The sequence below is a fragment of the Danio rerio genome, chromosome 4, assembly GCF_052040795.2.
Source record: "Danio rerio strain M-AB ecotype USA chromosome 4, GRCz13ab, whole genome shotgun sequence".
In the NCBI taxonomy this organism is placed as follows: Eukaryota; Metazoa; Chordata; class Actinopteri; order Cypriniformes; family Danionidae; genus Danio; species Danio rerio.
The window spans coordinates 22,988,085-23,015,340 of NC_141024.2; the positions used below are offsets into that span (position 1 = coordinate 22,988,085).

At 39.8% G+C, this 27,256-nt stretch overlaps 1 protein-coding gene across 17 annotated transcripts in view; it reads right to left on the reverse strand.

The window, feature by feature from the left end:
- Window positions 1–235: 235 nt before the first annotated feature.
- Window positions 236–27,256, reverse strand: part of kmt2e (lysine (K)-specific methyltransferase 2E) — a 57,860-nt gene continuing 30,839 nt past the window's right edge. For 3 of the 17 annotated variants that reach the window (XM_087248236.1, XM_087248234.1, XM_087248235.1), the window contains 22 exons: window positions 21,428–21,539; window positions 21,087–21,346; window positions 19,319–19,458; window positions 16,756–16,934; window positions 16,299–16,337; window positions 15,992–16,192; window positions 15,747–15,877; window positions 15,439–15,666; window positions 14,354–14,606; window positions 13,456–13,554; window positions 10,862–10,933; window positions 10,238–10,417; window positions 8,950–9,276; window positions 8,562–8,861; window positions 7,184–7,337; window positions 6,399–6,625; window positions 4,976–5,032; window positions 4,386–4,886; window positions 3,862–4,088; window positions 3,610–3,692; window positions 2,519–2,601; window positions 236–2,423 (listed from right to left, as the gene is read on the reverse strand). In XM_087248236.1, the coding sequence (XP_087104362.1) occupies window positions 1,380–2,423; window positions 2,519–2,601; window positions 3,610–3,692; window positions 3,862–4,088; window positions 4,386–4,886; window positions 4,976–5,032; window positions 6,399–6,625; window positions 7,184–7,337; window positions 8,562–8,861; window positions 8,950–9,276; window positions 10,238–10,417; window positions 10,862–10,933; window positions 13,456–13,554; window positions 14,354–14,606; window positions 15,439–15,666; window positions 15,747–15,877; window positions 15,992–16,192; window positions 16,299–16,337; window positions 16,756–16,934; window positions 19,319–19,458; window positions 21,087–21,346; window positions 21,428–21,539 (4,897 nt within the window). In that variant the 3' untranslated portion in view covers window positions 236–1,379. Of the gene's footprint in view, window positions 2,424–2,518; window positions 2,705–2,740; window positions 3,693–3,861; window positions 4,089–4,385; window positions 4,887–4,975; window positions 5,033–6,398; window positions 6,626–7,183; window positions 7,338–7,441; window positions 7,937–8,069; window positions 8,862–8,949; window positions 9,277–10,237; window positions 10,418–10,861; window positions 10,934–13,455; window positions 13,555–14,353; window positions 14,607–15,438; window positions 15,667–15,746; window positions 15,878–15,991; window positions 16,193–16,298; window positions 16,338–16,755; window positions 16,935–19,318; window positions 19,459–21,086; window positions 21,347–21,427; window positions 21,540–22,406; window positions 22,582–27,256 lie in introns of those variants that run through there. The other 14 variants (XM_087248239.1, XM_087248237.1, XM_087248238.1 and 11 more) reach the window with 9 other exon arrangements.

Consider the following 27,256-nt stretch of genomic DNA (forward strand, 5'->3'; position numbering starts at 1 on the left):
TGAAGTATATCACCAGATATTAACATAATAGGCAATTTTAAGTTTATATTTTTTTACTGGCAAACAAGTGGTCAATGTTCAGAAACCTTAATCTTCAAACCATCAATGCAGCATCTCTTCACTGTGAAAGAAAACTCCTATTATGAACATACAATTGTAAAAACATCCCATTATGAACATACAATTGTAAAAACATCCCATTTCCCTCCCCAGAATAAAAAGCAAGACGATTGAGTTGGTATAAAACTGTCATTACAGTGATTTATTATAATGAACCATGAAAATAGCCAACCAGTGCTGTGTCTGTGAGCCTCTGTCCTTCACACACACATACACTCACACACAAACAGTAAAAAAAATAAACCAGAGAGGAGGAAATAAAAATAGTGCTACAGTCACAGAAACATTCAGCGTTTTTCGTCAAGAGCGCTTGTATTTACAACCATATTCCAAAATGGGGATGGGAGCCAATTATACAAGCATAGAAAAGAAAAGAAGCCAATATTTACAACTGTTTCTGGAGAAAGCTGGAGTAACCACCTATACATTAAATTACACTTTCTACAAATAACCATTGATATTCAAAAATAAACCGCTTACCCCCTACAGGAAGGACCTCTCTTTCTGAAGCTGCCACAGAGAACAGCACGCATATCTGTCTGCGCCTTATTTGCCATCCGCCTCTCGCTCGCACTATAAATATGCGCACGGATGCGGGTGGCACACAAGCATTCACGCTCCCTTCCGCGTAAAAACAGACACTCATGCACACAGACTCGCTCATTCACACAAGTGCAGTCTCCTGGGGCAGTGAAGCGGCCTATCGGAAAGGTCTCCTCTGGATTTCTCTGCAGCGGTGCACAGATATTTCTCTTACATGAAGGAATAAAAAAAATAATGATTCTGTATTTTTTCTCTATACAAAACCTTTTTGCTATATAATGAGCGCCTAGATAAAACAAATAACTGATGAGTGAAAAAACAGGGGGAGATTAGGAAACGGTAGGGAAGAAACTGGAATGTCCCATTGCGCTGGGAGGACAAAACAGGAAAAGACGGCGGAAAGGTGCGATTAAAATGAATAAAAACATTCAAAGTAAAAAAAGACGTCTGGAAAAGACAGGATGGCAGTACGAGGTTGTGACGGGAGGTGTGGGGGACTGTGATGAGCACCAGGGTTCATTAACCATCATCTTTTACACACAGTCTACTCTGTTACAGTCCTCATTTTCTTCTTAAAATGTACCCCCACCAGGTTACATTAGCCTTTGTGAAAAGGTACATAGAAAATATTTACAGTGGTGCTGTATGTTACAAGATGTAGCTCCGCCCCCTCTCTGAGAGAGTCCGTCTGGAGGGCGGGGTTTTGGTGGGTGTGGTCAGTGCCATCCTGTGCCCAAGTATCCGGTGGTGTGGAAAGAGGCGGAGGAAGGAGCGGGTCCTCGATTGCCACCTGCGATCTGAGGGATGCTCGGATTGGGCGGGGTCTGTGTGGGAGGAGTTTGTTGGGGGGGAGGTGGAGGAGGAGGGGGTAATACAGTTTGTTGATAAGTAGATGCGGTTACTGAGGGGTTGGCTGGTGCAGACTGGTGGAGTAGAGTGGTTTGAAAGCCACTGATGTTTTGGAACGGGTGCGGTGGTGCGTTAGTGGAGGGAGCTGGAGGAGGGGGTGGAAGGGGTGGGTGTGGTCCTTGTTTGATTGACAGGAGCGTGCCGGAGTTAGGCGGGGGCTGCTGGGAACTCTGTGTCTGAGGAGGTGGAGGAGGAGGCGGAGGTGGGGCGGAGCTCAGCAGGAGCTGATGCTGCTGCAGTGAAGGAGGTTGCAGATTGACATGCAGTAAGGTGGGGCCAGGCTGCGGGTGGGGAGGGGGAGGAGGAGGTGGAGGAGGAGGAGCAGCACTGCTTTGGTAATGCAGTGCATGATGGGTCTGAAGTAGAGGCTGGGAACCAGGAGGAAAGGGCGAGGCTACGGTGGGCTTAAATGCAGGAAAGGGAGCAGCAGCAGCAGTAGGCTGGGTGGGGAAGTAAGGAGCAGATGTAGGTGGAGCTGGGGGAGGAGGGGGCGGAGGTGGAGGTGCATTTTGAGGGTTATACTGAGGGAAAGTTGCAGGGCCAGATGTAGCTTGTGGTTGAGGCTGGTTCTGAGGCTGAGCTGTCAGAAAGGCTCGCTGGCCACGGAAAGGTGATCCTTGGGGTTGCGCTTTGGGAGAGTGCATGAGCGAAGGTCCCGCGTAGTGACTCTGAGAGGCGCCTGAGGGCCCACAGTGGAGCTTGCTGGGCGTCAGAGCAGCTGGTTTTGAGCTGGGAGTCTTAGCGCTGGACGGCTGGACGGACACTGCCTGAGGCTGAGCAGGACCACGAGTCTGTGCTTCATCTTCATCCTTTGATGGCCGAGACACAGCCTGGGCTGCTGGAGAACAAGGCTGTAAATACAAGAAGAAGAAGTTTATAATGGGAACTTGCTGGTTGAGTTATCAGTTATCAGTTGTCAGGGTAGACAGAGAGAAGGTTCTCTTACTGCATGTGTCGAGGGGCTCTTGCAGCTCTTGGGAGAAGAACAGTCCTTCACTTGGGAATCACCACCTTCTGACTCTCCACCATCTGAAAAGTAGACAGGTTAATTAAAAAAATAATAATACAGAAGACCTTATCAGGTTCCCACGCATTTTAATATATCCATGGTTTCACCACTTATTTGGAATGACTCCAGGGGGGTTGAGTCCTGCACCTGGAGGGCTACTTGATAACAGAATTCAGCCGTGTAAGCTTGTTTAATTAGGAATACAGGACAACATAAAAATATGGTCCTCCAGGAGCAGAACTGGACATAGTACATATTTAAGCATGTGCCAATATTCAGTAATTCAATATATTGTGATACTGAATATGCACAATTTTGATATCATAGATACTTATAAATACCATGAATAATTAATTATTCAATACATATTTATAGTGTCTTTTAAGATTATTCAAATTGAAGTGTATTTACAGTGGTTGTTCATCACAGCACCAACTGCTGGAAGACTTAACAGGTCATTTATTTTTCAATTAAAATAAGTCCATTTCACTGTTGATTTTAATGTTTTTACTAACGTTTACTACTGAGTCTATTGTAAAAAGTTACCTATTGCAGTGTTTCTTAACCACATTCCCAGAGGACCACCAACACTACATGTTTTGGATGTCTCCTTTGTCTGTCATAGCCATTACAGGTGTTTCAGTCTTTGTTAATGAGCTGATGATCTGAATCAGTTGTGTTTGGTTAAATGAGACATTTGTGCAGAAAATGTGCAGATCTCCAGGAACATGGTTGAGAAACACTGACCAACTGTACTGTATCATACTTTTGTGAATTTGTTTGAATAAAGCAATACACCAAGTACTTTATTGTTATTATACCTGTTAAAGTAATCTTAGGAATGATAAATATCTTAAATTGTGATAAAAGCTACATCAATTAATCGCAACAAGAACATTTTATACCGTCAGATGCCTAGCATATATATTTTTCCCACTACCAGAAGCATACATTTATATGACGGATACAAATTCAAGAATTTAAACAAACAAACAAAATTACTTCTAATCTTTCTAGGGTTTCCTTACCTGTATCTTTGCGATGATCACTCAGCAATAAGGCCCTGTGGTAGCCCCGCTCCCTGGCCTGCTCTACTGATGTGGAAGATGTCCTGTAAATAAAAAGAAACTTACTAAACATGCTTAAATGTTACAATTTGCAATGCAAAAATTGGTTTCAACTGGCCATCAAACCAGCACGTACAATAAAACTTGAGCAGTCAAATGAAGTTTACATAAAAACTGACAACCTCGTTTAACATGATATACTTCAGGACTTACCACTGGCCTTCTCCATCTCTCTCCCCCTGAGGGGCGTCTGGATCCTCACTAGGCTGCGGGGTCCTGGGGGTCGGTGTTGCTGCAGGAGCAGGAGGATCAACAGCCATTTCCACCGCCACAGGGAACACGTCTACTGGTGGTGCTGTGGAAACAGGGGAGCTACACTCGCCTTTGGAGCCGCTCCGCCGTGCCTCACGCTGACGCTTTCTGTACTCCAACAGAGAGACCTAACAACACATATTAAAAAACGTTATACATTTGTGTCAAAATACAATTATAATTATTATGTTTTTAAGTAGTTTCAGAAACATAATGGTTTGTTAAAAGTGAACCGTTACTTAAAACATAAACTATGACTACTAATAAGCTGATTATGAATAGTTCGTTAAAATTAATGAGATCTAACTTTATAATTTCTAATAAACTTTTAATATCTTAATAATAAGCAGGAAATAATCCAGTAGTTAATAGAGTAAATTATGACTAAAGTGTTACAGATGTTGGGCAGATACTATAAAACACACCTTTTTCTTCTGTGGGTTTTTTGCAGTGCTTCCCTCCCCTGTGCCATCTCCACTTAGCGAGCGGGTAAAGGTCACACCACTGCTCTCCTCATTGCAAGAAAAGAAGGGTGCGGCTTCACTAAAAGGGCCACTGGAGGTTGAATCCGGCCTGTACGCCCCCATCTCCAGGGTGTGTGAAGGAGTGAGGTCTCTCAGATTTGAATTCACTGGGGAAAAAGAGATGCCGCCCCGCTCTGGACTCTTCATCCATGGAGGGTAAGAGGAGACTGGCGTTTCAGGAGCTGATGTTGATGCTTCTGAACCACCACCACCACCAGCAGCAGAAGTAACAGCAGCAGCAGCATCAACCTCCATGCCTTCATCCACTGCGGCATCCTGGGGCTCCGTGTGGGAGGGCTGAGGACTCAGAGACCCCATAGATTTACTAGACTCCTGTGGAGCCGTATCAGAGCTCACATTTCTCACGCTGGGAGATGCCAGCAGCGAAGGAGGTCGCTCAACCTGACAAAAGAAAACAAGATGCGTTAGATGTGATCATGAAAACTGCAACAAAACACCCCTGTAGCAGGATACTTAGATGGTGAACGCACATCTTGTGTACTGGGCCTCCGGCTGCCATCTGGAGAACTGTCCATTGACGATTCACTCTGTGGATTTACAGAGATGTTTATTCATCATTTTGTTGCCTTTTGCCAAAAGACTGCTGCAAATCAAACTAATTTTAAGATTACTGCTGCTGATTATAATAATGCATGCTTCGATAAAGTATTAGCACCCCCTTATGGCAGTTCAACGAACTATTAAAAGCCCACTAGGCTTCTTTTCAATATTCTGGGGATCCATTTAATTAAATGCCAAAACAAAATAATTCTACAAAATCCCATACATGTTCAAGTTAAAGTAAAATGTATTAGTCCTCCTGTGAATGTTTTTATTGATTTTTAAATATTTTCTAAATTGTTTAATGGAGGTTTATTTTCAACATGTTTTTTTTTTACATAATCAGACCCCTTAGTTTTCCACAAGTCCGCAATCGCTGAAACCAACACAAAAATCAACAAAAAGCCGCACATATTTTGCGATCCTGTGAAATTCTTAATTTAAACACAAATAATGTAAATAATATTATAAAACATCCAATTCCAAAACATATAATCAAATTATATTAATTTCTGTTTGCAATGAATTGTTTTACATGACTTCTAGATGTTGCATACGCAGCGCATGGGATGTATTTGAGTGTCTCTCGAAAAATGACGTCTCACCTGTGTCCTCACAATCCAAACATTACATGGAAAAAAAAGGGGGGCAGCTTGTGCAGTAAGCGGACGCGGGTGAAGCGCGAGTGATTTACATGTGAAGTCAAAGCAAAGAAAAGATTAGACATCCTATTGCGCGAATTAGGCATTTTGTGTGTTTGACGCACTTCAGACTGCAAAAGAAAACTGGAGCAAACATCTAACAAACGGAGCAGTGGAACACAGATGGAGATTGGTTCACGGATGACGACTGTTGGATGTGACAGAATAAAAAAAATATTATTTGTGCTTTGCATGAATGGCTGGTATTTTGTTGCATGTCAAGGCGATAAATGTTTTTTGTTTAACTCTTTGTCTGCAGTTAACAAGGGAAAATGCTTCCCTGCCATTGACGAATTTTACAGCAATCCATGTTTTGTGTGTTTTACGGTAGGGAAAGCCCTAACGCATGTCTTGAGTGAGGTACATATCAGATGCTCCGGGGAGCGAAAAAGAGTTGTACAAACTTCCTTAGATTTAATCCCTACTGTTTTAGATCTTGTCATGGCAAGAGACCCAAATAAAGAAGCTATATTTTTTTATGATTTGTGTCATTGTGTCAGATTGCACACCTAGCACAGTAGGCTTCCTAATATGGTAAATAAGATAGATATTTTATTATATATATAAAAAAAGAAAACAAGTTCACAGGAGGGAAAATAATGTTTGCCTTAAACTGTATATGGCATCAACAACTATGCAGAAAAGCTCTGACCTCCTGTAACAGAGGGTGGTTGGGCATCTGCAAGGGTGTCGAGGGCTCGGTACTGGGCTCCTCTGGTCGAGGTCGAGGAGGCGTTGCTAGCAGCGAAGGTGTGCCCGGTGCTTCTGTTGACTCTGTTCGGGTTGGCGTGGCACATGGAGACCCATATGGGGTGGAAGTCTCCGACATGCAGGGATCGAGTGAACACAAGCGCCTCTTCTTCAACGGTGTAGGCAACTCTGCAAGCATATTGAAAGATTATGAGCCTTTTAGTACAGTCGTATTTACATTGAATGAACTCTGATGTGATCAATTCTCTGTATGCTGAGCGTGACCTGTGCTTCAACCCCTACAAAATGATAGGAGTGAACTAAATGACCCTTTAATGATAGGTGAGAGCCAATTGAGTTCTCAGTGGATATAAGCAAAACAACAGGTAAAACATCTGTTAAAGATGGTCCTGCTGAGCTTAGTAAACACAGAATGGTTTGTTTGTGGCTAGTATAAAGTTCTGTCTCACAGAGAGTACTTTCGGTTAAGTTACTTGAAGACTGACGAGTTGACATCAACATTGAGGAACTGTAATAATCACCGTCATCAATAAAGTCTTCTCCACGTATGAACTTTGGTCAGCTTTATTTACTTTATGTATTAATCTAATACATTGGCAAGCCACCCAAGAACGGTTAACCCAAATACATTAAAAAATCTAATAATATGGACAGAGTAAGATTGCGGACTACTTTCATCAAGCTTTATGTTATAACTTTCCTGTCTGAATATGGACGGCCACTCACCTGGTAATGAGCAACTTCCATTGAGGGGTAGAGGGCTGCAGGACTCGCCGTTTATAGAGGGACTGAGAGGACTCTCACTGGGTATGAGCAGAAAAGGTCGTCCTCCACCTGGGCTGGTCGAACCTTCTTCTTCTAAAGCCTGCTTTAGCCAGCGCTGTACAAAACAAGGTAAATTTTCACACAAAGCACAATAATATGAAGACAACTGCAGAGTTCAGACCACAGTTATAAAAATAAAGATGTAGAGAAACTTTATCGTGAAGTTTACTTTCAGAATGATTTATTTTTCTAGTTAACAAATGATAAGACAGGCAGAATCCATTGAAATGTAAGGGGTTAGTGAAATGCAAAGCTACAGATAACATTTTAGAGATGCACACTGACTAATGTAAAACCCTTTTTTTAAAAGATTATTTAAAGCAGGGGTGTCCAAAGTCGGTCCTGGATTAGCTAGCCCAGTTGTGTATAAACTTTACAGGACACCAGCCCTCCAGGACCAAGCTTGGACATGCCTGATTTAAAGATATTGACTATCTAGCAAGCAAGTGGCTATGCTATGGATGATTAAACTATGTGGAAGTTATGAAAACAAACTGAAGAATAAAAACACTTTGTGTATTCAGTGGTAGCTTCAGAGTCTTTGTGTTACCTTCTTTAAAAATGCTTGGGAAAATAGTTATTTTTATTCCACTACACTAGGAGTCACAAATCTCGGCCCTGGAGGGTCAGTGTCCCTGCAGGGTTTAGCTCTAACTTGCCTCAACACACCTGCCTGGGTGTTTCAAGTATACCTAGTAAGATCTTGATTAGCTTGTTCAGGTGTGTTTGATTAGGGTTGGAGCTAAAATCTGCAGGACACTGACCCTCCAGAAACAAGTTTGGTGACCACTGCACTACACTTACTACAATTGCTAAATTTGTTTGATTAGATTGTTCATTTCTTCAAAATAAAGATTACACAAGCTGGATTCACTGGTCAGATGTGCACACTGAGGACATTTGCTATATATGCTATATGATATATGCTATACGTGACCAAAAAAGTTGCTAACTAGAATATGAAAACTAGACAATGTGTCATTTGCCAAGCTTATAATGAGTATGCTTCTATTTATGTACTGTGCAAAATACAGTATGCATCAGTGCCATTTTATTAGTGATTGTATGTACTGTAGTTAGTGCGCATGTTTGCTGTGTTGGAAGAGCGCATGGAATTTGGTTTGTATTATACATGCCATGCCAATAACAGCAATTCAATTCAACTGTAAGTGCAAAATAAAAGTGTGTCTGGTCTGAAATGTAAATCATATAATCAATCACTAACGAACAATATTAATATGATACTTCACAACATTTCTGAATAATTCGATTATTTTACCTTCTTGCAGGAGCCAGTGGAAGTTGGCGTTTCAGGCATCTCTCTCGAGCGCCGTCGTCCCGTGGGCACTCCAGGAGTACTGGGACTACGGTTGGCCAGGAAAGGAGAAGAAAAGCGGACGTAGTGTTTTGGCGTGCTGTAGACGTGTGAGCTGCAGGACATGCCCGGTAAAGAGTTCAGTTGTGTGGCTAAGACTTCAGGATCACTACTGATCCGCAACGGCCTTTCAGGGGGAGGCTCCGGAGTGCGTGACGCAACCCGCTCCTGTTTGTCAACACCCATCCACTCACTCACTAAGTGCTGTCATGAAAGAGAAAACACCATTTAATAACTCAGAACAAACAGCTGTGGTGTGTGTTATATGGAAGATAGCGCAGATGAATTCTACCTTTTTAGTTTTGGGGTACTTCTGTCCACTGCGGCATGTTGGGGCTGGTGAGCCACTGTGGGGTGGGCTTGTTTCAGGGGGTTGCGTTGGCGGAGCATCGGCTTCAGGGGCCACAGGCATCTCTATATCTTGAGTCTCTGCCATTAAGGGCTCTAAAGTGTCACCAGGGGAACTGGGGGGCAAGTCGGAGCAGGTGCTGACAGTTCGTGCTCGCCGCCTCTGCTGTCCTATGTGCGTCCGGTTCCGGGAGAAGCTTTTTCTCTGTTTGTTACGGCTCACCTTCGCCGGTTTCAGACCAGGCTCCTCCTTTACTACCTCTAGCAGCGGCTAAACATCAAAACAATGATGATATGTTATTACAATTAGGGATATTTATTTATGGATATTTTAATGAAGACATTGATAATAAATGTTCAATACACAATTTAATCATAACAGTTTGTAAATAAATGAGCAGTATCAGATAACAACAAAACTGATCATTTTCTTTTCGTCTTAGACCCTTTATTGTTCAGGGGTCGCCACAGCAGAATGAACTGCCACTGTTTTATGAGGCGTATTCCATGCCAGCTGCAACCTAACACCGGGAAACACCCATACATACTGTTTCAAACACAAACACTACAGCCATTTTGGCATATTCAATTCTGGTGTTTTCTGAATGCTACCTTATTGGAACCGGCGGATGTGCAACAACTTTAATCATAAGGTAAACACAAAACAAAAATTTCCATCTGGATCTCCATCAAGGGGCTAGATACTTGTAAATGCTCCAACGGGTTTGCTCAGCTCTCTGTCCTGCCCACACTTGTTAGCAATACCAAGACAACCAATCACAGAGCTTGTGCTATGCGTCGTTGCATAGTGTAGTCACATTTTTGAGATGTCCACGCGCACAGCAGAGGTATCAATCAGCCTTTTTTATTAGCAGAGATGAGTATGGGCTATGCAGAGAGCTGTGCAAGTGTATGCTCCAGATGCATACTTTGGTTTTCTAGTTTATTTTATGATTAAAGTGATAGAACGGTTCCTGTGTCCTCCTTTCATTAATAACTGCAAGTTTAAGCCTCTTTCTACATTAGCATTTGATGCTCAATAAACGTGTGGAGCATAGAAAACCCGACAGACAAGTAGTGTTTCTGAAGTATTATTGGCAGAGCAGCACAAACAGAATGGAGATGTATTAATGCTCACATCTACATCCAAGATTTGCAATGTGTAGTAGAGCGATCACTTTAGGTTGAAGAATAAATCAGCTTGAGCATATGCATCAGTGGATATCACATACCTGTATCACGGCAGGAGATTCAGCCTCAGGGGTTGCAGGTGCCTCCTCCTTTATATCGCTGCGTCCACCAACCTCCCCTTTGGTGCCAATCCTCTCCAACGCTTGCTCCCTCCGCTTTTCCCTCTTCTCCATACGAGCAAACGCCTGCAGAATGGCCTCCATCTTCCTCTCTTCCCGTGTCTACATGGATGATATACAGAAAGAGAACAGAGAACGGCTGAGTCGAGCTTCAAGCTGACAGTTGGGAACCCAGCTAGCCACTTAGTGCAATCAGCAGGCCATAGCCAGCAGCAAAGGCGGGAAAAGAGAGAAATGGGACACTTTCTCTTCTAGCCAAGAGGAAACATAAGACACCCCCAAGGTGTGAATTGTGGCATGTATGTGTGCGAGGCGGTTTCTTTACTCCCCTCATGTCCTATCAAACGGAAACAAAATGTATCACACGAGGGTGTCTTGAGGTGGGCCATGTTGAGCGACTGAGGGTTGCATGCCTGGACTTCAGTCTCAGCATAGGGTCAGTGAGCACAGGACAGTGGGGTTAGTGTGTGGGTTCTCCTGTACAGTAACAGGCAGGGTGGAAGGGTTGGGTTTGGGATTTGTCAGGATATGAAGGGGTAGGTTTACCTCCTTGTTTCTCAGAGCTCTGCAGCAGGAAGCCCCTGCGTCGTGACGGTGGGACTCCTCTGCCGGGCTGCCCTGAATGGTGCCGAAAGAGACAGCCATCAGGGTTTACATACACACACACAGGCCTCTAATCTCGCTCACACCCCCATGCACACACTCATACACATCAATGTACTTCTTGCTGTATGGGTAGTGTGGTTGGGGCATGGAGCTGTGATTCATGGCCACCAAAATGTTGTAGCCCAGGTTCTGGGCTGAAAGAATTTTGTCCACCAATTGTAAAATTTCTAAAATTAGGGCTAATTTTCTTACTAAAAAGTGGTGTGTGTTGAAGGTTTACAAGGCAATGTACATTCCATTGAGTTAGATGAACCAACTTCTGCATTACATATGACATATCTATGTAATAAATTTACAAATATTTGTACAAAAATTCAGAAAAATGAAAATTAAATTTGAGATTTAAGACTTTTACAACTGTTTAACAAAGAATTTTTATATTATGCACATTTTGAAACAGCAAAATTAGGACAAAATTATCGGTAACAACTTGTTGGGCAAGTACCAAAAACCACAAATAAAGCTAATTTTAACTTTCAGAATGTGCATTTCTTTTACAACTTTAAAATACTGTTCTAGTTTTTTGCATGGCATGCATGAGCTGGGATAAACCCAACTCTGAAGTAAAAATTCATAAATGGCCCATTTCCACTGAGTGATATGGTACGGGTCATCATAATCAGGCTTGCGTTTACACTGCCAAAAGGGTATCAATGGTTTATGACAGAAAGTTACAGTTGATGTCAGAAGCACTTTAATAATCACAGCATGTTATTATCATCAGCTCAAGAAGTAAATTATTTCAAATATAGATGCGCACGCGAGCTATCTGGAGAAATTAAAAGTACCCGCGCTTTATAAGGCTTTGTAAACAATAAAAGGGCACAGGGTAGATTCTGCTCTTCTTGGATTTTTGGCTGTTCATCAAGACGATGACAAGGTTTGTGCAAGCTCAGGTCCGACATGGCTAATTATTAGATGTATATATTATTACAGTGTAATGTGTCGGCTGTGTATTTAAAAATTGCGCTTCCTTTGTTTTAATTCTCCTGGCTTGCGCACAAGCTAGTAGTGTATTTCTGTAAACCAATAGCGTTCACCAGCCTGTCTTGCTCCGCCCTTTTGGTACCCATTTGTTGTGCTAGGTACCCAAAAAGTGGTACAGTTGGTACAGTTAGTTTTTTGATACCTTTTAACAGTAGAAACGGCCATACAAGCATACCATACCACGCTATAAGTTCCCCCAAATATCATTTTCGTTGAGGGAACACCAAAAAGATGTTTTTTTCTGCCAAAAGTTCTATGAACTACAAAAAGTTTCACTGCTTTGAAAGAATTTAATCGGTTAAAGTAGAGTAAGTTTTGGGAGAAAACTGAAAAATGACCCCACTACAGAAAGAAATTCTGTATTTGGGTATTTGCCTTGTTGCATCACAGAAACATTAGCGGTAAGTTTCAGGGAATTTCCATGTTATTCACTAGTATAAAACTTTCATTTATCCGATTAATGAACATCAATTTCAGCAGTTAACTTATTTAAAAAAAAATTATGTTACTACTTTTAAGTTGTTATTTAATTTTACTGAGATTTCCATCAGTTGCTAACAACTTTGCATTGTATGTGAAGAAAAGTTTCGAAGGTGCAATAGGTTCATAGCCGGTTAGTAATTTTCTACAGCCCTTTAAACATTAATGTTAAAAAAACAGCACCACAAGATCTAATGGCCACACAAAACCATTCACATAAAACATGTACACATTTAAAGAGAGAGCTACTATACACTCTAAAGTTGATCCCAAGCATCTACATAAACTACTGCAGAACCAGGCAAGCTCTACACACAATGGTCAGTCCACAACTAGGGTTAAAATCAAATTTAGTTACATTAAAATAATATTTTTAACTTCACAGATTAGTCAATAGCGTAAAACTCCCATTTAAATGTACTAACTACTCGGGTTTTTGTTCAGGATTGTTGAGTTGAGTACACTGAGGACAACACATTCTGCTTATTAAAAATGTAAATTCAAGCACTGCATTTCTGTCGACGTGTCCTGTGCAGAAGTTTAGCCTTTCAAACGTTATTCAATTTAAGCACGATCTCTCACTATTAACATGAGCTTGACGTTCAGTCATGACAGAGGAGAGAAATGACTGAAGATGAAACACACAGTCTAGCTCCTAACGTTTCATCATGGAGAACCAAACAGGCTCTATAACAGATGAAGTATGGAAAAGAAAGACAAAGCAACAAGGATGAGTGCCCTCGCGCTACCCTTCAGGAGGTTAAACTACACAGCGATAGGAACAGAGAAGCGGTGGCGGCAGCAGCGATATTAGCGGGAGGTTTAGAGGGGTGGAGGGGAGGAAGAAAGGAATGGTGGAGCATTCTGGGAGCTGCCCAAATCACCACACACACCAGGAGGCAGAACGAGGAGGGAGGGGGAAAGACAGGGGATGGGGGGGCAGGGCAGTAGCGTTTCCATGGCGACCGTGATTGCCATAGCGGTCGTTTTCCCCTGGACGCACTTACCATCTTCCTCCTCCTTTCTGCAATCTGCTCCTCTGATTCCATCTCTACTTCATTGCTAACGGAGGTTTTCTCTTCTAGATCCTCTATTAACTCAGGATCCTGCAAGAGGGGGAGAGGGGCCTTTATCATCGCCTGGCTACAGACCAGGAGCATTAGAGAGGGAGAGAAAGTGCGGGAAGGGTCGATTCGGGCCCAAAGTGTGGCCGAGATCTTAGGTCAAGAGACCATTTTTGTGCTTATGGGAATCTGTGCATCGATGCATCTACTAAATAGAGTGGAGATCCTGTTTTCGGACTGTGCCAACTTTGCTGGCATCTCTTCATGGGATGTCCTGATATATATATATATATATATATATATATATATATATATATATATAAAGCACCAAGATGGCAGGGAGTTTCACGCTTTCATAACGTGCCAAACAAGTCAAATGTAATATTCTGCCAGCGCCACCATTGAAATACAGGGCAAAATAATGAGGAAACATGTTTTGTGATGATCAGACACCATAATTAGGGCCAGGAAGGAGATGTGGATGAGTAAACAGATCATTAGAATGACTGAAAATATCCAAACAGAGAAAGAATCATGCACAGATTAATAAACGGATAATATTTATATGCAAACATGAAGGGTTTTTCGACGTTTATGGATGACTCTCAGCCAACAATGGGACCCAGAATTTAAAACAAAAGCTAGAGTTTTGTTCATTATACCTAGTTTCATCAAAACTTACTGTTACGATCTATCAACTATGTCTCAGTTCGGTTTTTCTAATTAGTTAATTGTACATTGAAGCCAGTAGTACCTTTTCAAGAATGAAAACTTGTGTGAGGTGTTCTTTTGAGATGAAATTTAAGTGGGTTGGAATGACACTGACTGGTGTCTACGGTACCTGATTGTTAGATATTGAGAGCCTGAGAGGAGAGAGTTTTCTCTGTTTGGCGTCATTAAGCGTTTTCCCCTTGGACCCGTCACAGTCCATAGTGAGGTTCTGATTTTGTCCGCTCTCGTCCCGCGATGGTTCTTTGTCCTTACGGCCTCGCCGTCGTGTGCTAGAGCCTAGATTCTCTGTGGGCTCCAGGTTATGCTTGAGCACAGGACACTCCGGATTGCCTTTTACACAAGCACAGTCCACCTTATATTTACTAGCAAAGGAAAAGAGAACGAAAGTAGTGAGAAAAGTGCAAACAGTTGATTATATACAAAAATAAAGATGTGTTTACATGCAAACACTTATAAACTGATATGTGGATTGTAATGTAAACATGTTACTCTGATTTCTTTTATCAGTTAAAGATCAAAAACAGCTTAAAGCTCTATATAACAGGTAGATTTTGCCCAGTAACCCAATAACATGTTGAATGCAAATGCTTTAATAAGCTTTCAAGCTCTTTAATTGTATCTGCCAGTATGAATGTGCATACAAAGTACATGTCACGCACAAGAGTTGAAAGCATCACGGCTACCAATCGCTATCCATGAATTCCATCAAGACTACCCACTCCCACCAGACCTTATTGCATACACACATACAGTGGATAACACCCAAATTAAGTCTTGTCAACGTTAAGACTTGGTTATGACCAATAATTATGTCCACTTGTCTGACACACAGTTTCTCATTGTGCTGCATCTTCAAGTACTAACATCTTATTCTCGCAGTGTTTTAAGATAATGAATTCACTGTGGTTTTTGTGCATAACTTTTTGACACTTCTTTATTACTTAATTTATCATATACCAAACCATACCAAAACAGTGGCCTAAAAATGAACCGAACAGAGAAGTCTGTTTTGTTGAACTCCTAATTTAAAATAACGGGGGAAAGTAACATATAACACAGCATATTCCAGATCAGAATGATCAGAATTAAAAGTTCTCTGCTTATTTTGTGCATGTAAACACACTTTATTCATTGTTTTTTGCATGGTCAAACAGAATTTGTTGCGTGATATTCAGCCCTAGAATGTTTGCTTACCAGCTGCCGTAGTCGTAATCAAAGCCAATGGTGATCTCGCTCCCTTTGGAGATGGACCTCAGAGAGTAAATGTATAAATGCAGCATGCCCTCTTCAATCACGTGCCGCACTTCAGCGTTAGGGGTGCAGGAGCGCCGAATGAATCGGGCCTCATTCCCAAAGCTCCGTGCGTCTACGCACATTTCCAAACCGTCAAACTTAGAGTAGAACAATACAAAAGGGTATGGCCTACGAAAAAAAGACACATTATAAACAAAAAAGCGATCTGAAAACAAATGTTCAGAAACACAAAATGGCCTTTCAAGTACCTCTTAAAGAAGTAGCCATTAGCCTCAAACTGCTGTCTTAGCATGACCTTCCCCCTGTACTCGATTATTAATGAATCAGCAGCCAAATCCCGCACAGCCTTCAGAATTCGCTTGTTTTTTTGTACTTGACTCTAAGAGTGAAAAGAAAATAAATAAATAACATAAAGCCTGTTGTAGGAAGCATCGAACAATACATTAAGTAGACTATTATTATAGTGGAGTTTGCATATGTGAGTATTAATTACCTCTACAGGTGGCTTGAAGGCTGCGGTGTGTGTATTGTAGGCCAGGGTTTTTCCATCTCGGGCTTCTTTGACTCTCAGCAGTAGCCGCACTTCTTCACTGTACTGGTTACTGCTGGCCTCCTCGTAGCGCTCCATCCACGACTTCATCTTATTCTCCCATAGAGAGGGAGGATCAATCGGCTCACACTCGGGAGCGGAGCCCTGTGGACAAACATGCCAGCAACATGGTAAACACAGCACACATATGCGGTAACACACTTAAAAAGATGTTTTCATGGTTGTGTTTAGAAAGCTTCAGAATACCCACCTTTACTCTAGATGATTTTCTAGAGCCTTCACGGAATGACTGAAAGACAAAAAAAAATGAAATCAGACCTTTATGTATTGGCAAGTCTACTAAGCACATCATGGTTTAGAAAAAAAGAAAGAAATTAATGTATTTATAGAGCAAAAATGCATGATATTGATCAAAATTCGCAATAATGACAATTACAAGGTAACAAAATAATTAAATATTTCTAATGAATGTTAATATTAAAATGGTTACTCCATCATCACTAGAGTAAGTAGAGTAAAACATATAACAGAACTGTAGCCTTGGTGAACATAAGTACACATCAACAATATTAACATTTTATTATTTCTAAAATTACAGTGCATTATAGTACAACAATACTGAGCTCTTTGCTGAAAAAAAAACAAGTACAAAATAACAATAATAATAACAAAAATTTATTTCATGCTTCAAGTGTTGTGATTCAGACCTTCTTGGCCCTGGCTGTAGCCGGCGGCTCCTTCTCTCCGCTCTTCTTTCGTTTCTTATCAGCCTGTTTGTTACCCAGACGTGCTGTTGTGAGTGTGATGCTGGTAGGGGTGTGCTGAAACGCTGTGTACAGCTCTAGTGGAACCTCATCTCCGCTTTCTGTAGCACTGGTGTCCCCATCTGCAACAACAACAACGACCCAGAACAAAAGTTACTACAACAGATTCAACCCATAAACCTGATATTTAGGCCTCAATCATAAATGTGAAGTAAAACGTCCTCAAAAAACCATTTGACATTTAATAAAGGAGCAAATGTAATGTCTAAAAATCTCCAGTGGATGGCAGCAGAGTAAAACTTTTTTACATTGTTATATATGCTTTTTTATATAGGCAAAACACCAAGTTATACAGGTTAAAAAACAACAAAGCAATGAGGAAACATAGTCTGCATTTTTTCCCCTTTTTTGTTCAAACTAGAATTAAATCAACATAAGGTAAACCATAAACTACTTGAGAGGAATGAGACAAAACTGAAAAAACTATTTAAAAAAACACTGTTAGAAATAAAGAAAATAATCAATGAAACTATCCATTAAAGTACATTTTCAAATAAAACCTAGATATTTTTATTCTTAATAAATATCTATCAGTTATAACCCTACAGGAGTGCTTCATATCCTCCTTTTTCTTATTCCCCATAATGTGTAACTTAATTTATTATAGCAACTACTGTTAAACTACAGAATCAGTGAAGTGCTTTAAAATGTGTAGATGTGTAAAAATGTGTAAAAAGAGGTGGTCATTATTCTCCTCATAGGTTATTTATCGAATATTAAAAGAAAATCTATTAGAATTAACATACAGAATTGCAGCATTACAAAAACATTAAGTAACAAAGTCAAAATAATAATAAAACAGTGAACTTATGAGATTAATGTTATTTTTATGATGGATAAAAATAATGCAGATATCCAGACATACCTCTAGCTAAGCTTTAGCTATTTATTTAGTAAAAAGTTTTGTTATATGTGAAAAGGCCTAAATACATGCAAGACGCCTCCAACTATTGACTGACAGCAGATCTCTTAATGAGAGTGAGGGATTTACATTCACAATATCTTTACTGCTCTATACATTAAACCTAACAAATGTAATGCTTAGAACATCACTGTGCCTCCAGCGATCTGTTCTCTTGCTCATTCACTCTCGTCGCCATGATTTCCGGGTATTTAAACTCATTTTTGGACAACACAGAGCCTTTATGAATGTGCGTCTTCCTCTGCTTGTAAACTCATAAACAAAAACCTGCGATAGGTTCATGAGATCGGCAAGTACCGATTGAGTCATAACATGTGATTATCGACCAATACTGATCTTCGGCCGATCGATCAGAGCAACTCTAATACATATACGTGTATTTCATGCAAATGTCAAACTTGCCAGGAAAAAAAAAGGTTTTCATCAACATAGTAAAACCCTTTCTAAGTTGTTTTTTGTGTGTGTAGGCTTGTCTTTTACAGAATCGTAAAAATACTCAAAAATGTATCTGGTAAATCAAATATAATTGTTTGAAAACATAGACAAGTCACGCAATTGGCTATTTCACACCTGCCACATCCATAACCGAGAGGTGTAAGATCCAAACCCAAGGTTTATATTTGTTCTATAGAGAGTCAACTCTTATCCAGTGCTTAATTTGTAAATGAATAATTCCCGGAACAAACACAGGAAATAAAAGTTACCGTGACTGACGTCCACTAAACAATTTCAGCTTTCCCGGAATATGAAGTCATCAAACGGTAGAGCCCACCATTATCTCTTCTGTCATGTTATTTTGGCTGAATTGAGATCGTTTTGGTTCTGTCTCCAACTATCCTGATCCATTTCGCGCAGTTCCAGCTTCACAAGATCTCTTTTGATCAGGCTCATTTCCAGATTTACTCATGGTTTTTAAAATGAAAAAATGTGTGACTGCCTCTTAGCCATTTTGAAAATACAAATGGTATTTAGGTAGGCCACTATGCCATTATTTATTTTCGCTGCTCAATGCGTGTGAAACAATCACCAACCAATGAGAGTGATTGTAAACATAAGAAAGACAACTGGTTGAAAATCTTGTTTCAGTCATGTTTGTGTGCGCGGACATCCATAATGCATGTTTATTTTCCTCATTTAAAATCTAAAAAATGTTTGCAGATTGGTACTTTTCTGATCCCATATCTCTGTGTTTAGTTGTTTTGGAAAACATAAACAGCTATTTTAAAATAATGTTAACATAGTTTCTATGTAAATTAATGTTTCCAGTTTTTAGTGCAAATGTCATCCATAATGCTGGAATTGCTCACATAGAATTGCTTGTGTGGATTTTAGGACAGTAAGGTGCACATTTCATGGTACACAAAAGCTCACGTGACGCTGAACAGATACAGTGTACAGAATCTAAAGATGCTTATCTAAAGCTGAATTGTGGGAAAAAGCAGCCGTGGCTTTGTTTCTGTGGGAGAGGTTCAACGTGTGCATAGGTGTGTTTGTTTTTGTGTATGCATGAAAAAAAAAACTCACCAGACATGTTCTCTCTCTTCCTGGTTTGCAGGAGGATGGCGTGCTCTCTGTCCAGGGTGCGTGGCTGACAGCGCTCACACAGGTAGGTTTCGGGAATGTGCTGCCTGTCGATCCCCATGCAGTCTATGTGCTGCCACACACTGACACACAAAGTCAAAAGAAAGAGAGGGTTACGGATGAGAAGAAATGTCTGAAACGCTTTCTCTTTTTTTTATCTGATTGTGAAAAATGACTGACAGATCTTCCTATTTACACATGCTATCAGCTCTCTGTACTTTTACATCAGCAGAAAGTTTTCTTAAGTATGCGTCTTGTTGACAGCACTGATCTCCTAAATAAAGAACTTGATTTTATCTTTGTAAGCTTTAATGCCACTGAAAAAGCAGGTAGCACTGCATACAAAGATCTTAGCACTTCAAAAGAATAAAAAGCTATGACCAAAAGTAAACGTTTGAAATAAAAGGCAATATTTGCCACATGAAATAGATCTTCAAAAGCATTTTTAAAGGTTAGGGTGGACTTTTTTTAATCTTTGTGAAATCACAGGGTCTACCGTGCAAACAAAATCTCTTAAATTCTTTATATTTTTCTAAATAAATGTAAAGTAACACTGTGATACCGCAGATGCACATGTTAATGATGTGCAAAAGAATTATAAATAAACAATAAATGATGAAAACAAAACAATAAAAGATAAATGGCTCACTATTTAGATTATATATTTTTCTACCATTTAAACAACAAAATAAATGTTTAACTTTATCAATATAAATTTTGATAATGCAAATAGTTTAATGTAAAAATAAAGAAACAACATTTTTCGATTTTATATCTGGCAAATTTTAATACAAAATAAACTGCAACTCTTTCAGTTACTTACTATTTACTGAAAAACATTGCAATGGGTTGATCACAGCAGCTTGACATATTTAAAAGACCTAAAGAGTTCACCCAAAACTTAAAATTCTCTCATCTTTTTTAACACAAAATAAGACATTTAGAAGAAAACTAGATACATGTAACCATTGACATCCATAGTGTGAAAAAACACTACAATGTTTGGGTGTTTTGAGGTATTGTCTGAGGTAATTAGTCTACCGAAATATGTACATTCCATTTAAAGCATAAAGCTGATTGGTCTGTTCTTGTTGTGTGACTCGCGGTTTTCAACTGGTACCCCTGGAAAATGCAGATGCGCACCTCCATTGAAAATAACAAACTTGATGCGATTTGTGGATGGCCCTATAAGCAGCTACGCTTGGACCGCTGTGTTTTTGGGCGCCTGTGTCCTCTCGAGTATTGTTAAAAAATGCTTTCTATTCAAGTGCTTGAACAAGATGCTGGTTGAGTTATAAGCAGTTGAAAGTTCTGTAGAAAATTAACACAGACTGCATTTCACAGCGATATTTTAGTTTTTACGCTCAATGAAATAAAAGTAATGTCTGTATTTCCACTTGAAGCAAGCACTCTTGACAGCAACAATTTCAGCTCACGCTCTCCAGCTATTTAAAAGCACATGCTTATTGACGGATGTTGCAGTGGAAAACGTGCTTTAAAAGAAGCATTTTTTTTCTTCTAAAAACTATAATTGTAACACAAGTAACGCAATTACTGTGACTTTAGTAACTGTAATCAAATTATACAAATTTAAAATGTAATTTATTACATTAATGCGTACAGAAATGTAATGAGAATTCAGTAACATGTTACTGTGGAAGGCGTTACATCCAACTCAATTGAACATATTAAATGGGCATCAAAGTCTTACCTGCACTTGTCGCAGCAGATCATGTAGCCATCGTCGTGGGTGAAGCCACAGATGCAGCGTGTGATGTCAGCACCGTAGCTGCCGTCCTCCGAGGTGCTGAGCGTGGTGCCACGCGACGCCTCGTCCTGCCCGCCCGGCACAAACAAGTTCTCACCAGGCCGGCTTCCGGACACAAACAAGCTCTCGCCCGGCCGGATCAGCACCGAGGGAGGTGGGGACGCCGGCGGGGTGGGTGGGGGTCGCGCCCCATAATTATGGTCCTACCAAAATATACATGTAAAAATGGATTAGAAAGTTAATGAGATGTAGATAAGCTAGGTGTGAGTGTGTTTGATACTCACGGCGTAAGGCAGACCGATGTATCCGTGGGAGTGGTGGGAGCTGCTGCTGTAAATCTGGTGAGGGTAGGTGGACTTCTCAACTACCACAGAGCTCGCCTCCACAGATTCTGGTCTGCTCCATGCACATAAACACACAAGGGAAAAAAAGAGAGAGAGAGAGGACAGAATGAGGAACAAGTCTGACAAGGTGTTTTTGAAGTATACAGAAAAAAAACAGGTTTAACAGCAGCGAAACAAAAGGAAAAGGAAGAATGAACATTAACAATCCACGCTTCTTAGTGAGAAGTTCACCAACGAATCAACTGTTTTGTTTGCACCAGTCATGCATATTTTGACACAGAAAATGAAAGCCATTAGTAGTAACCTGCTATCTCTCTCTATGTGTGTGTGTGTGTGTGTCGGATGGCGGGATACAGCTTGCAGAAAGTGAAATAACAGGATCACACGTCTCTATAATCTCACAATAGAGTCTGTCACAAACCCAAAGCCTATCTATTCCACACAAACATGCCCCATCCACATAACACGTCCTTTGCTCCACGTGTTATTAGAAGCCACTGAAATGAATAGAGCAAATCCTTATACGTCAGGAGCGTTCTGCATATGAAATTGGCTAAAAAAGGACCTTTAGTGCCAGGATTTATTGGCAGAAAATGCAAAAAAGGACAGAGACCCATCCAGACAGATTTATAACCATGTATCTGAATCAGAACAGTGAATTTCTCACACAAAACAGCGTCAAGGTCACTTAGCCAGACTGATGCCAGTATACAAACAGATTTCACACTTAACTTGACACCAGTGCACTCTTATAAACAACAGTTGTGGGGTCATTTGCATATCACTACACTGCAATTGTACAACACTGCATTTGAAGCAAGCATGTGCTGCCTTTAACACGAGACAACCCAATAAACACTTCAAAACATACAGTAGTCCTTAAAAGAAGGAGGACTCTCAAAACTGTGCCAAAACTTACCATTAATCAAGGTGTCTGGAGAGTAAACGGGAGAAGTAGAATAAACCACACACAAACCAGTCCATAGTGTTTCTTTCCTGTTTTCATTGCGTTTCCACTTTTCTCTCACTCATGTCTCAGTTTGTAAGTGGAAGAAAGCTGCTGGTCTGCTCAGCACGTTAACCTCGTGCTGTATGTCCCTACCTCACGCTCACACTTCCTGAATCAGTTGGCGCTTTGCAGCCCAACTGTCAAAGTGAAAGTGTGTGAATGCTAAGGGGCGGAACAAACGTGAGCACACACACGCACAAGTTAAATGAGAATAAGCACTCTTATGAAGAAACGGCCCTTCAAGGCAGATGATAAATGATTAGCAGGTTTTTATTGATGCTTTTTTACGTTACGAAGTGGTGTTGCCGATAAGACTATCAACATGGGACAGGTGACAGAACAGGGAATTTCCAGCACATCGGTGACAATACACCCTCTAGTGTGCTTACAAAAAAAATGGCAGGGTCTGGAGGACTTTAAACAGGCGGCAAGTCAAAGGGAGATGGAAGGAAGGTGACCGAGTAGGTGGAATGACACAAATAGACTTTCAAAGATTGGAAAAAAGCCAAAAACATACCATTAAATCTCAATATTATTGTAATTGTGACACTAGGAATTGTCCAGCAAGATAAACAAAAAAATATACAATATATATGAAGTGAGTGCTGATTTTACTGTTAAACTACACTATGATATTAGTTAATAAATTATTTTAAAAGTCACTATATTTAATTTCATCTAAAATACATGTTCAAATCTCATGTTTATGTCGCCTAAAGAAAATTAAATTACAAAAGTATGGCATTATTTCAATTACAAATGTTGTGATCGCATTATTACAAGTCAAGAGCGCATTTATGTAATACGAGTGAGCGAATCTCTCATTTCTATGACGAGGCAACATCTCTCTTTGCTCACACGCCGATTTCCTCTGTTTGTGCACAAAACTGCTCGCGAGCTCTCAAATATACGATGTATACATTTTCCTGCACACTCAATACACTGCTCGCTCAGTGAGATGATGCAGACTCAACATTTGTGTCTTGTGTTCTCTCTTCCTTTCATGCTTTTTTTATGATTTATATTAGTACACTGTTTCTTGACAATAACCAAAACACTAACAGTATTTCTTGAACATGACAATGAGTTCACTGTACACCAATGGCCTCCACAATCACCAGATTTGCATCATGGATGTGCAGCCGACAAATCTGCAGCAACTGCGTGATGCCATCACGTCAACATGGACCGAAATCTGAGGAATACTTCCAGTACCTTGTTAAATCTATGCCACGAAGGATTAAGGCAGTTCTGAAGGCGAAAGGGGGACTAACCTGGTGCTAGAAAAGTGTACCTAAAGTGGCCGGTGAGTGTATATACTATATTTCTTTTTTTAAACCTTTAGAACAATGCTCCACACTTTAGAACAAAGTTAATGTGTTTACTAAGTGATTTGCTCGCTCCTATTACATGAATAATTCTAATACTGCGCTCAAGACATTTATTAGTGAATTAATGCCATAACAAAAGAAGCATATGGGCGACTCTCAAGTGTACTGAAGTCTCATATTTGCAATTGAATGGAACAATATATAAATTAAACAAAACCGTAACAGATTTAATGGTATTACCATGTTCAAGGGATAGTTTACCCTTAAATTACAATTATATGATCATGTACTCCTTTACTTGTTCCAAACCGGCTAACCATTCTTTCTTCTGTTAAACACAAAAGACACTATGAAGAAAGCTGTAAAACTGTAACCATTAACAGCGATTGTATTTGCTTTTCCTGCTATGGAAGTCAATGGTTGCAGTTTTTCAGCTTTGTTTAAAATATATTCTTTTGTGTTCAAAAGAAAAAAAGAAATGCATAAAGATTTGGAAACTTGGAACCACCTGAGGGTGAGTAAATAGTAAACAAATTTTCATTTTTGTGTGAACCATCCCTTGTTAAAACAATAGTTTTAATGTTAAATTACAGGACGATTAGACTATCTTTGTCATGGAATATCCCTGCATTCATCTTTTGTTTAATTTATTTTTAATCCTCTCCCATCATGGGTATTAAAAATCAATGAAAAAAAGATAATCAAATCTAAATTAAATAATAGTAAAAAACACATTTGTGGGTTAATCATTGAGCAACATTGCATAAATAGAGGCCAGTCCAAAAATAGAAACCCCTGAAGCTCGTGGATGGCTATGAGTGTAAAAACCAATTCACAAGGCCGATAACCATGGCCCTGTTTACAGCTGCTATTAAAATGTGTTTTAGTCTACTGGAACACAAGTAGAAAACAAGACACTTACTACTACTAATGTTTTATTGCCTCTCCTTGTCCACTTTCCAGATTTCTAAAAAAGAAGGTCTATGGGTTGGTGAATCTATGGGCTTTTTCTTTTTTTTAAAGATTTATTTGTTTAGGCTTTATTGACAGGACAGTAGCTAAACAGGAGGTTAAGTGGGGGGACAGAGGGGATTGGATAAGGAAAGGTCCACAAGCCAAGATTCATACTCAGAACGCCCAAAGCGCATCGACACCATATGCCAGCACACTAACCACAAGGCTATTATCTTTTTGTCTAATTTTGGAAAATAAGCCTCAACAATCAGTGCTTCACAGGTTTGAAATATACTTGCGGTGGTAGCCGGATTGAATCACACCATTTTGCCCACATCAGTTATCTAGTTACCTATAAATTACAAACAAAACATAATTTAATTTTTAACAATCATTTTTATTTATTATGACACTGTTATACACTGTTTCTTTTCAATGGGTAAAAGTAAAAAAATACAAATAAAAAAAAAGACTGAAATAAAAAAAAGAAATCCATCATTTCTTTTACTTTTATGCTAGTCAGGAGCCATGTGCAACCACTGACAGGTAAATTCTGCTTCTCTCTCTCTCTCTCTCTCTCTCTCTCTCTCTCTCTCTCTCTCTCTCTCTCTCAAGTTCAAAACAAACTTGAATGCCAAAGAATTCTAGATACGCATATAAAATTGCTTATGTAATATCACCTATAAACATCTTCAAATTAATAAAATATACAGCAAATGAGAAATAAATGACAGAAATAGGAACAAAAACAGACAATATCTCTATAAATTATAATAACTACAATATTAAAACGTGTAGATTGTTTAAATAAAGCAAATGCGTTGGTTGTCCTGTTTGAATATATAGTAAAGTTTTTGAGTCGTTTAGATTAAAAAAGTTATTATTTAATGTTTCTCAAGCTCTTGCAACTGTTCATGTGCAGTCAGCTGCGAAGCCAAGTGATGCTTAAGTAAAAAAAAGTAATGCAAAAATGCATACGAGCTTTAGAAAGCAAAAGCAAAAGTTAATTTCAAGAGATTTTGAAACCTGGATGATTTTTTTTTTTGAAGTCACATAAAGGTGTCTGTCTGTGTGTTTGCAAAGCACGCGAGACATCTGAGGGAGTGTTGAATTGTCTTGCGCACACAGAACGAAGTGTAAACGAGAGAAAATTTTCTACCTAATTGATCGTGGTTGTTTGGTTACATTTGGCGGCTACAAAAAAATTGTAGTAAAAAAGTTGTCATTAAATATACTTGTGCGGCCTGCCCAAATAAGGTCTATGTGTGGGAAGCACAGCACAATTTACATATAATTTTAAATGCAGACAAAACAAATTAAAACAAAGTGCAGGAGCTTTTATTCTGCTAAACTTTTCTGAATATTTATTTACATCAGAACTTGTAAGATTTACATTTTTAAAGGTTATGACTTCAGATGGCAAATTTTTAATCATCTCAGGCTAGTGTGCTTCAATAATGTTTGAGAAGTAGGTCAGTAGATAAAGAGTAGGGCAGTCTTTAGTGACTTGTCCAACACATTCGACCACATCAGCATCTACGCTACAAAAGAAATCCAGTCAAATGCATTTTCACTACCTGTGGAAGTGGTCAAATTCGGACAAGCTCAAAATATAGCTGACCTTGATTAGATCTGTATTAAGATTAGATGATTAGATTACCAATAAAGCAACTATGTTGACTGACAATGTTTTTATTGTTCATCAGCTAGGACAATTCAGAAACTAATTTTATTCACAATATGGTTGTGGATTAGATCTTTTCCATTATACCTAAACTTTCTTTATAAACACAACATTAAAGTTAGCAATTTGACACTAAATAACTCCCTAATAACCATCTTAATCTGTTTTTGCAGTACAACACTGTAGTGTAAAATGAGTAAAAATGGTAGAAGAATACACAAAACTAATCAAAGAGGAAGAAAGAAAACACATGCGGACTGAATAGACAAAAGGACGAAGTGTGTGGTGTAGTAAAAAAAGCTCCAATTAAATGTTGAGAGTGTGCTAATCATAGCGCACAACTCCAGAGACGGCTTAATATGGACTACACACAATTCACACACCTGTTACGAAAGAGAGGCGACAGATAGAACCTTACTTTAGATTTCTTCTGTTATATACGCAGACTAACAAGCGCGCGTTAAAGTAAATGACGCCAGACAGAGTCCATCTAGGGCTAGATGAGGTTTAGTGGGATTACAGCAGCCGTTTCTGGTCCAATGGCATTTTAAAGGGCTGTCTGTTGACATCACAGTGATGCACAATGCCTGGTTACCATGACGACCTGTGCCGCAGGCCCGGGGTGGGCTGACCCTGACTGAGGAGTAATGTCAGGAACAAGCAAAAAGCCACGTAGGAGATATGTGATGCTCTTGATCTCCACCGTGTAAGTCCACACACAGATAAACAGCGCAATGGTTTATTTCCGTTAAGTGGTGTTTCTTTTTTTAGTAACAGGTGCAGATCTTTTC